Below are 12,500 nucleotides of genomic sequence, written 5' to 3'. Positions count from 1 at the left end.
TGACCCTCATTCATCTGCAATTCATCCAACAGATATGCTTCACCCTATCAGAAATTCCAAAACAGTAGAAGGAGCTTTTTGAAGGGTTAGCTTTCAGCCTTTCAGACCAGAGAGATCCTCAAATTCTTGCAGAATATTAACATGGTATCAGAACCTTAGGATTTTATATCCTTGGTTCTTTTGTTTGTAGTTTTTTTTCCTGCTCTTTTTGTTTTGCTTAAATCTCTCGTTCTATTGTTGTTGAGGGTTTTTTCTGGTGGCAGCACAGCCATGTGGGCATAATGCCCACACACGGGCAGTACCTTCGAAGAGCTCTCTAGAGCAGTTTTTTTTTTTTTTCATGGTGACGGGAACATTCTTCCAGTGAGAAATTTTTTTTGATTTTGGTTGTGTTTTGGTGTTCTGTGATGTTAGCCGACCTGTTATGTGGTTGTCGGCGTTGTCTGTAGTGGTTGGTCTATGGTGGTACCTTCGATGAGAAATTTTTTTTGATTTTGGTTGTGTTTTGATGTTCTGTAATGCTAGCCGGCCTATTCTGTGGTTGTCGGCGTTGTCTGTAGTGGTTGGTGTATGGTGGCCGGAAAAGTTGCAGTGGCCATCGGGAGGAAAAAAAAAATTTCCAGCTGTTTGATGTTTTTGTTGTTGAAACGTTGATCTGTGGTCATCGTTTGATGCTGTAGTTGTTGTTTTTGAAGTGGCCGGAATATTCTGTCTTCTCCGGCAATACTCCAGCGAAGGTCCGGCAAAGCTCCGGCGACTGTTGAGTTTGACTTTTCTGCAGTTTTTTCTTCTGTTTTTGGTTTTGCTGGTGTGGTCTGCCTGTCTCCGGCCAGTTTTGAAGCTCCAATGAAGGAATTTTTATTTATTTATTTATTTATTTATTTATTTTTTTTTCAGTATTCTGGTGAAACTTGTTGGTTAATCATGTGAAAAAAAAAAAAGAATTGTTGTTGGTTGTTGATGATTGATGTATCCGACTGGCCTTGGTGTTTTACGGCGAGAACCGATCCCAAGATCGTTGTATCTGACCGGCCTTGGATTCTCTAGCGAGAACTGATCCAATGTTGTTAGTGATTGATGTATCCGATCGGTCTTGGTGTTTTGCGGCAAGATCCGATCAAAGCTTGGTTGTTGCAGTTTCTAACAAGATTTCGACCGGCCTTGAAGTTTTATTACATTATCTTGTTATTAGTATGAGTCTTTGTATTGTGTGCTCCAAGATGTTCCATTTTGAGGGGGAGTGTTAGAGTATGGTTTTTCTAGTTGTTTTCCGTTTGCTTGTATCTTCCAAGTTGGATTCATATGATGTATATGCTCCAGCTTGAGGGGGAGTGTTAGAAGAGTTAGAGTTTGAGTCATTAGGGTTTTGGGGATAGTTTAGTCTTTATGATATTTCCCTAATCCTATATGATAGGATGCTTGTATTAGGTTAATATAAGTTGAATAATATAATAGCCTCCATCTTTTGTGTCTAAGCCGTTCATACAAACTATAACAAAGTTCAACATAAAAACAGCCTAAAATTGCCACCCGTCTTTAATACATGAAAGTATTTATTTTCCTATTTGGTTTTGTGGAAAGTACTTCCCAAGGTGAAACAAGAGATATTTATCAATAATTTCTGAACATAGGAGCTTTGAATAAAGAACAAATGTGAAAAAATTAGCATTTAAGAAAAAAGTTCCGTCAGATTTTCATAATCGGAATCCATCAAGGGTCCAAGGCTCTACTCGTAATTGGATCTTTTTGTTATATTGAAGTTCGAGAAAATTCTGTTATGCCTAAACAAGTTTTGAAAAAGGTACTTTTGTACCCAATATAAACATGTAGATACAAACGTACATACATACATGTGTTTGTGTGTCTATAGATCTTCCTCATCAGGAAAAAGATTTCTATCGAACCAAAATAAAAAGAATATACTTTCCTAAACTTAAGTATTGCCAAACAAAATTGAGCTTTAATAGAATAGTTATTTTGAACTAATGCTCCTAATTTGTTTTATTACCAAAAGAGTGCAGTTAATCAAATGGTCATTACTATCTTTGCATACAGATGCTGTTCTTATTGCTGTGACTGGGTTTCCCAATTCTTGAACACCTAAATTTGTGAGTCATTATTGATAAAAGTCAAGGTGGTCATTTCTTCAGGTTCGGGATATTACTCACTCGCCATTTGCAGAGAGAGAGCTTATGCTGATAAAGATTGCTGTGAATACTGCTGCTAGGAGGGACGTCCTTGATATCGCCAGCATTTTTCGGGCCAAAGCTGTTGATGTGTCTGATCATACCATTACCCTTGAGGTAAGAATTCTTAGCTATCTGTCTATCTATCAGCATGTTGTTACACCTTAGCATACTTTCTGTAGGATTTTAAAAGCAGTTTTGTGCGCTGAATCACTCTAATGGCATTCTTTCCTTTGAATGAAGAGGATAATTCTGATCTAATCTTCTATGGAGCACAACACTATCTTGGGGGTTGAGAAAGGGCCCTTCCTATGTGCTTTTATTTTTTTACAAAAAAACCTGTTAGTATAGATGTGACAGAGAGGCTTGCTCTGGAAAGCATAATGTTTTTCATTTGAACCTCAATAACATCAATACCATTCAAGATGTAAGAGGATAGAGGAATGCATTAAAATCAGAAGAGATTATTCCAGCATTGGAAAAGTCTGTTGAAAAGAATGATAGCTTCTACAGAATGCCATTTTCACAACTTCACATGGCATGTATAGCTTTATATTTATTACGGGGTGGTAAGAGCTCTAAGTTCTCGACTTCACATGGCAGATATCGCTTAACAAGCCTCTGCTACCAAATATGCTTTCTTTTCCATTTCTTTTCTTTCTTTCTTTCTTTTCGTGGGTGGGGGTGGCGGGGTTGTATTATGATTGGTTAGTTGCCAATTGATCATGTAAGACAGTACTTTATGTATGAGTGGGTGGGGGTGGGGGGGTTGTATTATGATTGGTTAGTTGCCAATTGATCATGTAAGACAGTACTTTATGTATGAGTGGGTGGTTCTTAAACAAAGATCCAATGAAATCTCATCTTTCCTCTTTTACCTTATTGACACCAATCATTATATGGGCACATCTGTAAGTATAATGTCGTTGTCTACTCTTATTAGCACTCCATTTCATTGTCAATTACATATTTCTAGGGATTAGGTCGAGTTGGAGAAACACACCTAATTTTGAAGCATTTTAGGGTCAATATAAGCATGACAAACACCTTTGGCCATACTTATGAACCTGCAGAAATTGAACAGCAGCTCAACTTCATCTGCAACCCTACCCTGCTTTACTCATTCTAGTTTATTTAAATTTGAAAAGAGGGATTACTTATCTAAAATTTTTTAGAAATGAGGGATTGAGTGTCTATTGGTATAGATGTTATTTGAAAACTGACAATTGATGGATGGATAATAATATGAGTTTGGATACAAAATTGAGCTTTAATAGAATAGTTATTTGAAAGCAAACCAAAATTATAGCAGTTAACCTAAGACATTCATTAACATGCTACTGATAGCTTGGCTCAGCTGGCTGGCATCGCTAATCCCCACTATCTTCTCCATCCTTACTAATACTATCTGGTTTACATGTGCTCCAGCTTACAGGTGATTTTAACAAGATGGTTGCACTACAGAGGTTATTAGAGCCTTTTGGAATTTGTGAGGTATTTCCTGCATTTTTATAGTCGTAACTTTGAGTTGTCATGTGAACTTAGTTCAAAGTCTTTGCTTCATTCAATTAACATTTTCAAACATTTCACATACTGTTAATGCTTATTCTCGATTTTTTGTGAGGATCTTCAAATGAGTGCTTGAAAATGTAAATGAGGAAGGCACTCAACTTGCAAAGCTACTTGATGTGATCAATCCTTATTGTGTGAGCTTTATCAAAAATTGTTCCAAGTTTAGATCTATAATTCTTGAGTTACAACCAAATTTGACATGCCTCAATATTGAGAGAGATTAAAGATTTTAAAAACATTGGAAAAGTTATTTGCAGTAACCTGTAGATTCCAAGATCCTTTCCCCTCTCCCCAGGAAACTGTAGATTCCGAGAGTTACTTGAAACCTAGCTGCTATGATTGGTTGAAGTGCGGTCAACCAGCTTTTGCCCAATAATAAACTGAATTTACTTGATGCTGCTATATATGGGATAAGTTTAAGCTCCGTACATTGATTTGATGTCCTTGCAAACTGTCATCTAAGAGATATTTTTGAACCTTGGAAAATTCATATAAAATGTATTAAGATGGTTGAAATATCTGGCATAAAGAATCTCTTACTTGGGTCCATTTTTATTGAGTTTTACATCGCCTTATCCATGGAATATCCATGAGTCATTGCTAAAAAATGAATTCTGAAAATTCCACCATCGCTTGTGTGTGCCTTAAGTCACCTGATCTTTCACAAGGATACCATACTACATTAAAATCCCCCCTACTACACTAAGACATCTCCCACCAACTTATGTCAAAGACATTGTCTTTCCACATCATCATCTGGCCCATAAACACTCGCATTAGCCCATTCAAAATTCTCCGTATTGCATCTGAAAGAGCACGCTACCACAAACTTACCCACAGATTCCTCAATCTCCTCCACCACTCTTGCCTATCCTACATTAACAGAATACCTTTTGATGCCCCTCTTGACCCCAAATACAACCCAATCCACATTCTTACAACCCTATAAACTACAAACCACCTCCCTAGTAATAATCTCCATTTTTATCTCTTGCAAAACACTATCACCTTTCCACTCCCTTAGAAGCCCTCTAATCCCCATCATTTTCCTGTTATCATTCAAGCCTCTCACATTTTATGATATGATCTTAGGTTTCATAAAGAACATTTGCCACCCCTCCCTCTACCTGTCACTCCATGAGATTGACCTCCCTTAACATCATAATTCATCAAACATACCATTCTCTTTAATTCATGATTTCCTCTATTCCCAGATTTTCCACTCAAATATGTAATACTACTCACCCCACTTTGAGGTTGACTAGCTTCAATCGTAGTGAACAAAGCCATAAGTTAGATCCTCAAAAACTTCACTATATTAGACCCCTGGCACATGCGCCTACAAGCGCGTAACCAATTCTCTTGAGAAAAAGAGAGAAAATCTAGAGAAGTCGAGAGTGGAGATAAAGAAGTAAGAAATTAGAGAGGAGGAGGAGGAGGGGGGGCCGGGGGATGCTGACGTCATCTTATGTGGGCAAGAGTAGTTAAAGATGCTGATGTCATCTTATGTCATTCTTTTTTTAATAATATTATTATTATTTTTTTGATGAATTTAATGTTTATATTAAAATAGGTGGTGGTTGTGTTACACTGTATAAGGATAGAGGGTGTTTTGGAACTTTTGAGAAAGATATTGGTGATTGAAAACTGTTCTTGCTGAATTAATCTTAGAGATTTACGAACTATTTCATCTTTCTTGAAGGTTGCAAGGACAGGGAGGGTGGCATTGGTGCGGGAGTCGGGTGTAGATTCCACATACCTCCGTGGTTACCCCCTTCCATTGTGATACTTCGAGTTACTAGCTTACAATGGTGGAGCATCTTAAGTGAGTTCCTCGCCTTTCCTTTAATGGGTTCCTTTTTTCTAATTCTTTTTTACTGGCATTTTCTCATTATCTGATAGTGGAGGAAAAGCTGATGACTTTCTTGTTCCTAATATGTGTTGGGTCTCTTGAAGGGCAGATCAGTGCGGCATTTGGGAGTTTCGAAAAATATGGTGCTTCTTTCAGGTTATAAATGTTTCCTCTTTGCACTTAAGATGTTGACTTTTACCCGAACTACAGTGTATCTATTACATGAATGACATGAGCGGATGTACCTTTACCTCTCTATTAATGTCTCTCTCTATTTTATTCGAGTATTTGTTGTATCGTCCAGCTCAAGAAAACAATCTTCAACTTCCGCCAGATAGCCAGCATTTACTGAGTTGAGTTTAGGCTAGGCACCTAACTTGTCTATCTGAATTAGTTCCTTCATGGCGTGCATTTGATTCATTCTGCTATTTGAGGCGTATGGAGATTCAGACCCAAAAAAAAAAGCCCTATTTTACTTTTTAACTTTGTTTTTCTTTTCTCTTGACAATAACTTCAAATGTGGCACGAAGTTGATAAATTGGTTCTGGTAAATCAGTAGCAACAGTGGAGTTTCCGCGCCCCCCCCCCCCATGGGAGGCAGAGCGGTTTTGACAGTGGGGATGTGGATCCACGTGCATAAATAGATTTGTTCACTCATAATAGGATCAAGAAGGTTTACTTCCGAAGAAGAATTTTGCAGATGATGTTGACCTTTCAGGAATCATTGTTTGCATGTTAGCTATACTCACTACTGCATATGCTTAAAGCCACTTTGTTTAGATCATGCAACGTTAACAAAATCAAGAACATTATTCCAAGAGGTTGATATAACTATGTTACCGACTCACAATAACCAACCCAATAAATTGTTAGTCACTCAAAATTTTTAAACCCCACAACCTCTTAGAGCCATTGAGCCTGTTTTCCGAGACAATTTGCTTCATAGCAGATCTCCAAGGGAGCAATGCATGATAATTAAATACACTACTGAACCTGTTTGGTTCTCGCCTCTTGGCAGCATCTCCATCTCAACAAGCACATAACGGTGATTGTTGCCATTACCTTACGGGGCTCTTCACTGTGCCCTTTTGCCACATGTTATCGACTTGTTAGAAAGACTCAGAATTGTTTATGGGAATTATTCATGAATTTATTGCCGATTGCTTTTTTATGTCCCGCCTTTATTGTTTGGGCTTTGTTGTTAGAGTGTATACCCTTTTATGGTTGTTGGACCCTTCTATCCCTATTTCAGTTGCTGAAAAGAAAAACAAAAAAGGGGAAAAATAAAAAAACAAGATACACCACTGAAATGTTGCATGTCATGAGGGACTCTAAACAATATACTTTTCGTCTCTACAAACATACTATAAAAAACCCATGATATTGTCTAATAACGCAGGGAACAAAAACTAATCGACAAGCTATTTCAAATATAAAATAGGGGCAATGAGAACCAAGTAGAATATTAATATAGATAGATATATATACAATTAGCTGTGGCCCAACAGGCGTGAAATGTTACATATTATGTATACATATATCTTGCATAATGCTAATATTATGTCAAGAAGCCATTACATCTAGAACTATTATATGTCAAACAGGTAGGTTTCATATGAGATCAAACTAGAATATCTCAGTCAAAGAGAAACCCAGTGTTTTTCAGTGGACCTGAGTTTTTTCTTGAGCAACAATAAGTTCATCCGGAAAAGAAACATCACTGGTATCAGATGGCATCAAGATTTCGTCATCAGCTGTGAAATGGTACCTCTCCCCAATAGCTCTAAGAAGCTGGTACACTTCAAACATAGTAGGTCTCTCCTTTGCAGTTGGCAACACACAATTACAAGCAACTTTAAGAAATTGTGTAAGCTCATTGTCAAAACCCTTTCCGACCAAACACTTATCAATGGCAGTTTGGAGAAGGGAATTACTTGACAGATCTGTGATCCACTCAACTAAACTTCCCTTGAAGCTTTCGGGAGCACTAGCCACACGGGTCGGTTTCTCACCTGTTATCAACTCCAAAAGAACAACTCCAAAGCTGTAAACATCCCCTTTCGGAGTGGCTACCAATGTCCGGGGATACTCAGGAGCAACATAACCCAAATCCCCAAACTCTCCATTGACAAAAGTACTCAAATGGGTGTCGACCGGATTCATAAGCCTCGCAAGGCCGAAATCGGATAACTTGGGGTTGAAGTCCTTATCCAAAAGTATGCACTTGGAGCTGATGTTACGGTGAATAATCCGTGGGTTGCAGTTATGATGAAGCCATGCCAAACCTCTGGCTGCTTCAATCCCAATTTTGAGCCTCAAGGGCCAGTCCATGCTTCTCCTAGCCTCAGCTTCAGTACTAGTACTAGCAGCATGTAGTTGATCATAGAGTCTCCCATTTTCCATGAATTTGTACACCAAAATTCTCTCCTTCTTTGCCATGCAAAATCCCATCAAGGGAACCAAGTTACGGTGTTTGACGTTCCCCAGTGTGTTCATCTCAGACACAAATTCTTTCTCTGAACGCTGCGAGTCCTGTAGCCTCTTAACCATAAGGTGACAACCATCAGGAAGCAACGCTTTATACATTGTTCCGGTCCTTCCTGTTCCAATGATATTGCTTTTGTTGAAGTTGTCAGTTGCCTTCATGAGATCACTCAATCTCATTTTAGAAACTGACTTCTCAAACAATGAAACCTGTAAACAACATTTGAACATGTTTGTTAGTATCAAAAGAAAACAACATTTGAACATGTTTGTTAGTATAGTAGTACTAGTCAGTCATTTAATTTGATTATGAAAAAGAAAACAGACTACCTTGATGCCCTTGGTTCCTTTTATACTCTTTGCCCATTGGTTACCTTCAGGGTCATCTTCCTTCTTCTTCTTGTTTATAACTACTCCGCGCGAGAAGTAGTAGAGAACAATACCCACAATAATAGCTGTAAAAGTTATCCCACCAACTGCTGCTGCGGCAATGACTCCAACATGAGATTTCCTTGGGGCACCTTGGCAGGCTCTCAAGGGTCCCCCGCAGAGTCCCAGATTGTTGGCATAGCTCTCAGCCGTTGCAACAGAAGTAGAGCTGAACACAGGGACTTGCCCTGACAAGAGATTGTTGGACACACTAAATGTCTTGATCCGACTGAGCTGCCCGAGTTGCAACGGGATCTTACCGGCTAACTGGTTGTGGTCGAGTTTAAGCACATTCAAGTAAGAACAATTTGCAAGATTCAGCGGGATCTCACCTGAGAAACTGTTGGATGAGAGATCAAGGGATGTCACAAACGTGAGTTTATGTGATATATCATCAGGGATGGGTCCTGATAGCTTGTTGTTTGAAAGATCTAAGCCCGTCAAGCTTGAACAATTCTCGATGCCAGCAGGAAACTTGCCCTTGAGACCCATGTCTGAAAGCCGGATGTTTAGAACTTTGTTCTCATCCGGGTGCCAACAATCCACACCAGTGAACTTGCAAATGAATCCCTCGGTATTGTTGTTGAAATTCCAGGAGGAGTTCAAGTAGCCATAAGGGTCTTCAAGAGAGTCTTTGATGGTTCTCAAGCAGTAAATATCACTCAAAGTGGCTAAACTTGAACTAGTACTACTAAGCAACACCATCATCGTAAACAATATCAGAGTGGGGGCAACAACAACCACATCTTTGGCATTCAACATCCTTGGAATAAAATTAAGAAAAACAATTTTACCCAACTCAAGAGCAATTTATTTAAGGAAAAACAATCTTACAAGATGAGTGAGTTACAAGAAACAACAACAACAACAACAACAACAACAGTAGGAACTCTAGCAGCAGCCCTAAATTTGATACGAGGATGTTACAGACACTAACCTTAGATCCTTGAAGACCCAAGAAAATTTGAAACGCAATTGACTAATCCCAGTTATACATAAAAGATAAAGAAGATTTGGGACATACCCAGAAGAGAAAATGGTGCAAGTATTTTGTATGGGAACTATCTTCTATAAGAAGAAGAATAATGAAAAAAAAGAAATATCAGGGAAAAGAAGAAAACGTACAAGACCCTCTCTGGCTGTCTGCAGCATAAGAATCAGCTACGAAACATCAGTTTTGTGACGAAGACTTCCTTTTGTGTCGGTCTTTCTAACTTTTCAACAACTCAGAGGCGGAAAAGTCCAAAGGCGTAGAAAAGGACGGCCATGGATTAGTGGGAGAAGTCTGTGGATGCCTTGTTTAGGAGTGACATTGAATGGGATTTTGACTGTTTTGACCACTGAGAGGCTTGCGTATCAAATGGGTTGGGTTGGTCGCACAATTTGGAGAAGAAAATGTTTGTTTATACAATCTCATCATGCCAATTCAACTTTCCAGTCTTATTCTACTTCTCTTGTTCTCACACACCCTTGCAACTACGCGTGAAAATGCAATAATAGCCAATATCTTTATCCACAACCGCAAAATGTAAATAATGATTTTTTATATTTACATCCGTATCATGCGATTACTATTTACATTCGTGCGGTTAATGCAAATAATAAACGTGGATATTATCTGCTATCCGCATTTGAGGTAATGAGCGTTTTAGACCTTAAAATTATAATTCACTAATTATTGCTTCTAGTAAATACCAAAAAAAATATATTATTTATAATTGAACACTATTATTCATATCACATTTTCTAATAATTTTGTCAATAAATTTTCATCACATACATTTTTTAATATTTAGCTTCTAGTAAATTTATGGTTGGTAACAAGAAAAAATAATTAAAAATAATAATAATAATAAAGGAAGAACATATAAGGCAATTAATCATAACAAATTAAAGAGTTTTCTAAAAATGAAATCCAACAACATTATAAATCTAGCATAAGAAACATAAATTACAAATCCGACAAACATAAATTAAAAAATATTATATGTGTATATATAGAAAATATAATATATATTAAATATATATAAAGGAATGCAGATGCGGATAATATCCGCATCTGCATATTCTAAAACCGCTATCTGCATCTACATTTGTAGATTTTAGTTTTTGCTATCCACATCCGTATATGCAGATAGTGGATGCAGGCTGTTATTATTCGCCCGCATTTTCACCCTTACTTACAACTCAACAAGTGGAAATTAAATTGAAGTTCCTTGACTCAGTGTCCATACATAGACCACGTGATTCTCTTATATATTTTAAATATAAATTGATATATTTTTAGAATATAAATTAATATGTTTTTAGAGTATTAAATATCATTTTTTAAGAAAATATTTTTTACTGAAAATATTTTACGTGAAACCTTCCTTGTTTGGATGGGCCAGATTTTGTTTTTGTTTTGGATATTTTAAAAAACCCATGCAGATTTGGTGTTTGGCCCGTTCGTCACAAAACCCAACTGGAATTTAATTCCGAAATGTGATCCAGGTCCAAATTCCAAAACCGGCCCGTTCGCACACTCGAACCCCAAGCACGACCAGCCCTGATTTTAAGGCCAGTGTTCTACAGTACCTACAGGGGTTCAGAAACAAGGCCCAATAATTACTGCCCACCGACTCACACGCACCGACACACCAACCCACTGCAGCTGATTTACTACTTGGCGTGAAGATCAACTGAAGTCAGGCGGCTCTGCAACAATGAATTAAAACCACCTGTACCCAATGTCACGCTGAACTCGGCTTGGGAGACGAGATGCATCTGTAAGAAATAAGGTGCTTTAATCCTAACCGTCAGTCGGTATTCGGTAATGCTAAGGGTGACATGTGGCAGGTCCTTGTAATTCCATTCAAATCCGCGACCCACGGAATCATGCGCCACTGCTGTCAAAAGTTAATAGAAGCTTGAACAAAATCCACTGCAAGATTTACAACGGCAACCAACGCACGTTCTCCATGCGTTTGTTGCCGTGAAAGCTGGCGAATCCAACGAAAAGCACAACTGATGTGCGGGAATTCCAACATTAGCTGAGCATCGTCCGATTTCTTTCAAACCTCATTTGACCGTCCGTTTTCAGAGTTAGAGAATTTTAGGATGGACTTGCACTCACGGTAAAGGGATGAAATTCTTGACCATCGACTCGTGGATGGACGCCACCTCACCCATCATGTAACTTGTGCCTAACAAACGTATGTGATCTATTCGCGCAGACTTTTGCCATGCACCTACACCACACCGAATCACACCCATTGCGTGAATTGCGAACCGCGTATGTCTAGTGGCATCTTGATTTGTGCATGCTCATCAGACCGTCCATTTTTTTTTGAACAAATGTGGGCCGTCCATACCAGATATGTGAGCACAACGTGCCCTTTCAATCATCGTTGATCTGTTTATTGTCTGAAGCATTTTGGCTTATCTCCAAAAACCAGAGCTGCGATGCATTTTTTCAATGGGCAATTACACCCGTCTTCTCCAGCGTCCTCTGCAGTACGTATGCCCTCAACTTCTTCCACCCCGAGCCGCGCGCTAATGGAGTCCTCATCAATACCTAGTACACTTTCCCTGGAGTTGAGCTGATATGTGAATAGTAATCACCCGTCCATATAATCCTCCTCCACAATGACATGCAGAAGCCCATCTTCATATACCTTTCTTCAGAGGGGTCTATGAAATCCTCCGATAGCTACTCCGTTACAACTATTCCGCAGTCACCTCGTAAGCAACGGCGACCCTGTATCATTTCAGCATCTACGGACACGGGCACCCCTTCGAAGACACGGTCTTGGAAGGTTACAATCACACTCCCTCTCAATTTCTATGCTCTTTTTCGTTCAATTTGTTTAGTTTCTATATCATTTACACACACTGTGACCTATATTTGTGCAGGCGTATTGGACAAGGAGTAGCAAGCGATCTCGGGATCCAGAGACACCCATCTCTTACAAAAGGCGTAAGATATGCCTCACACG

The 12,500-nt window shown here is 38.7% G+C and overlaps 2 protein-coding genes across 5 annotated transcripts in view; one reads left to right on the top strand and one right to left on the bottom strand.

Annotated features, from left to right (window-relative positions):
* The window catches only part of LOC132172611 (acetolactate synthase small subunit 2, chloroplastic-like), a 46,744-nt gene extending 40,838 nt beyond the window's left edge, over window positions 1-5,906 (top strand). The window contains exons 10-13 of one of the 2 annotated variants that reach the window (XM_059584143.1): window positions 2,151-2,303; window positions 3,615-3,680; window positions 5,461-5,583; window positions 5,720-5,906. In XM_059584143.1, coding sequence (XP_059440126.1) covers window positions 2,151-2,303; window positions 3,615-3,680; window positions 5,461-5,544 — 303 coding nt within the window. In that variant the 3' untranslated portion in view covers window positions 5,545-5,583; window positions 5,720-5,906. Of the gene's footprint in view, window positions 1-2,150; window positions 2,304-3,614; window positions 3,681-5,460; window positions 5,584-5,714 lie in introns of both variants that reach the window. The other variant, XM_059584144.1, reaches the window with a different exon arrangement.
* A 1,151-nt stretch (window positions 5,907-7,057) lies between these two features.
* Window positions 7,058-9,945, bottom strand: LOC132172610 (probably inactive leucine-rich repeat receptor-like protein kinase At5g48380). Of its 3 annotated transcripts, none has more exons than XM_059584141.1 (3): window positions 9,461-9,945; window positions 8,425-9,286; window positions 7,058-8,304 (listed from the first exon to the last, which is right to left on the bottom strand). In XM_059584141.1, the coding sequence occupies exons 2-3, from the start codon at window positions 9,283-9,285 to the stop codon at window positions 7,273-7,275; spliced, it is 1,893 nt and encodes a 630-aa protein (XP_059440124.1). In that variant the 5' UTR covers window position 9,286; window positions 9,461-9,945; the 3' UTR covers window positions 7,058-7,272. The 3 variants fall into 3 exon arrangements, with proteins under 3 accessions (XP_059440124.1, XP_059440125.1, XP_059440123.1); XM_059584142.1 differs by having other exon boundaries at window positions 9,649-9,945; XM_059584140.1 differs by having other exon boundaries at window positions 8,425-9,945.
* Window positions 9,946-12,500: the final 2,555 nt, after the last annotated feature.

Source organism: Corylus avellana, chromosome ca2 (genome assembly GCF_901000735.1).
Source record: "Corylus avellana chromosome ca2, CavTom2PMs-1.0".
NCBI lineage: Eukaryota > Viridiplantae > Streptophyta > Magnoliopsida > Fagales > Betulaceae > Corylus > Corylus avellana.
This window is presented reverse-complemented; position numbering and strand designations above follow the sequence as displayed.

Coding starts and splice junctions, on each gene's coding strand:
- LOC132172610 (XM_059584140.1), bottom strand. CDS start 9,285: ATGTTGAATGCCAAAGATGTGGTTGTTGTTGCCCCCACTCTGATATTG. Junction 8,305..8,424: donor AAGGAACCAAGGGCATCAAG/GTAGTCTGTTTT, acceptor TGTTGTTTACAG/GTTTCATTGTTTGAGAAGTC.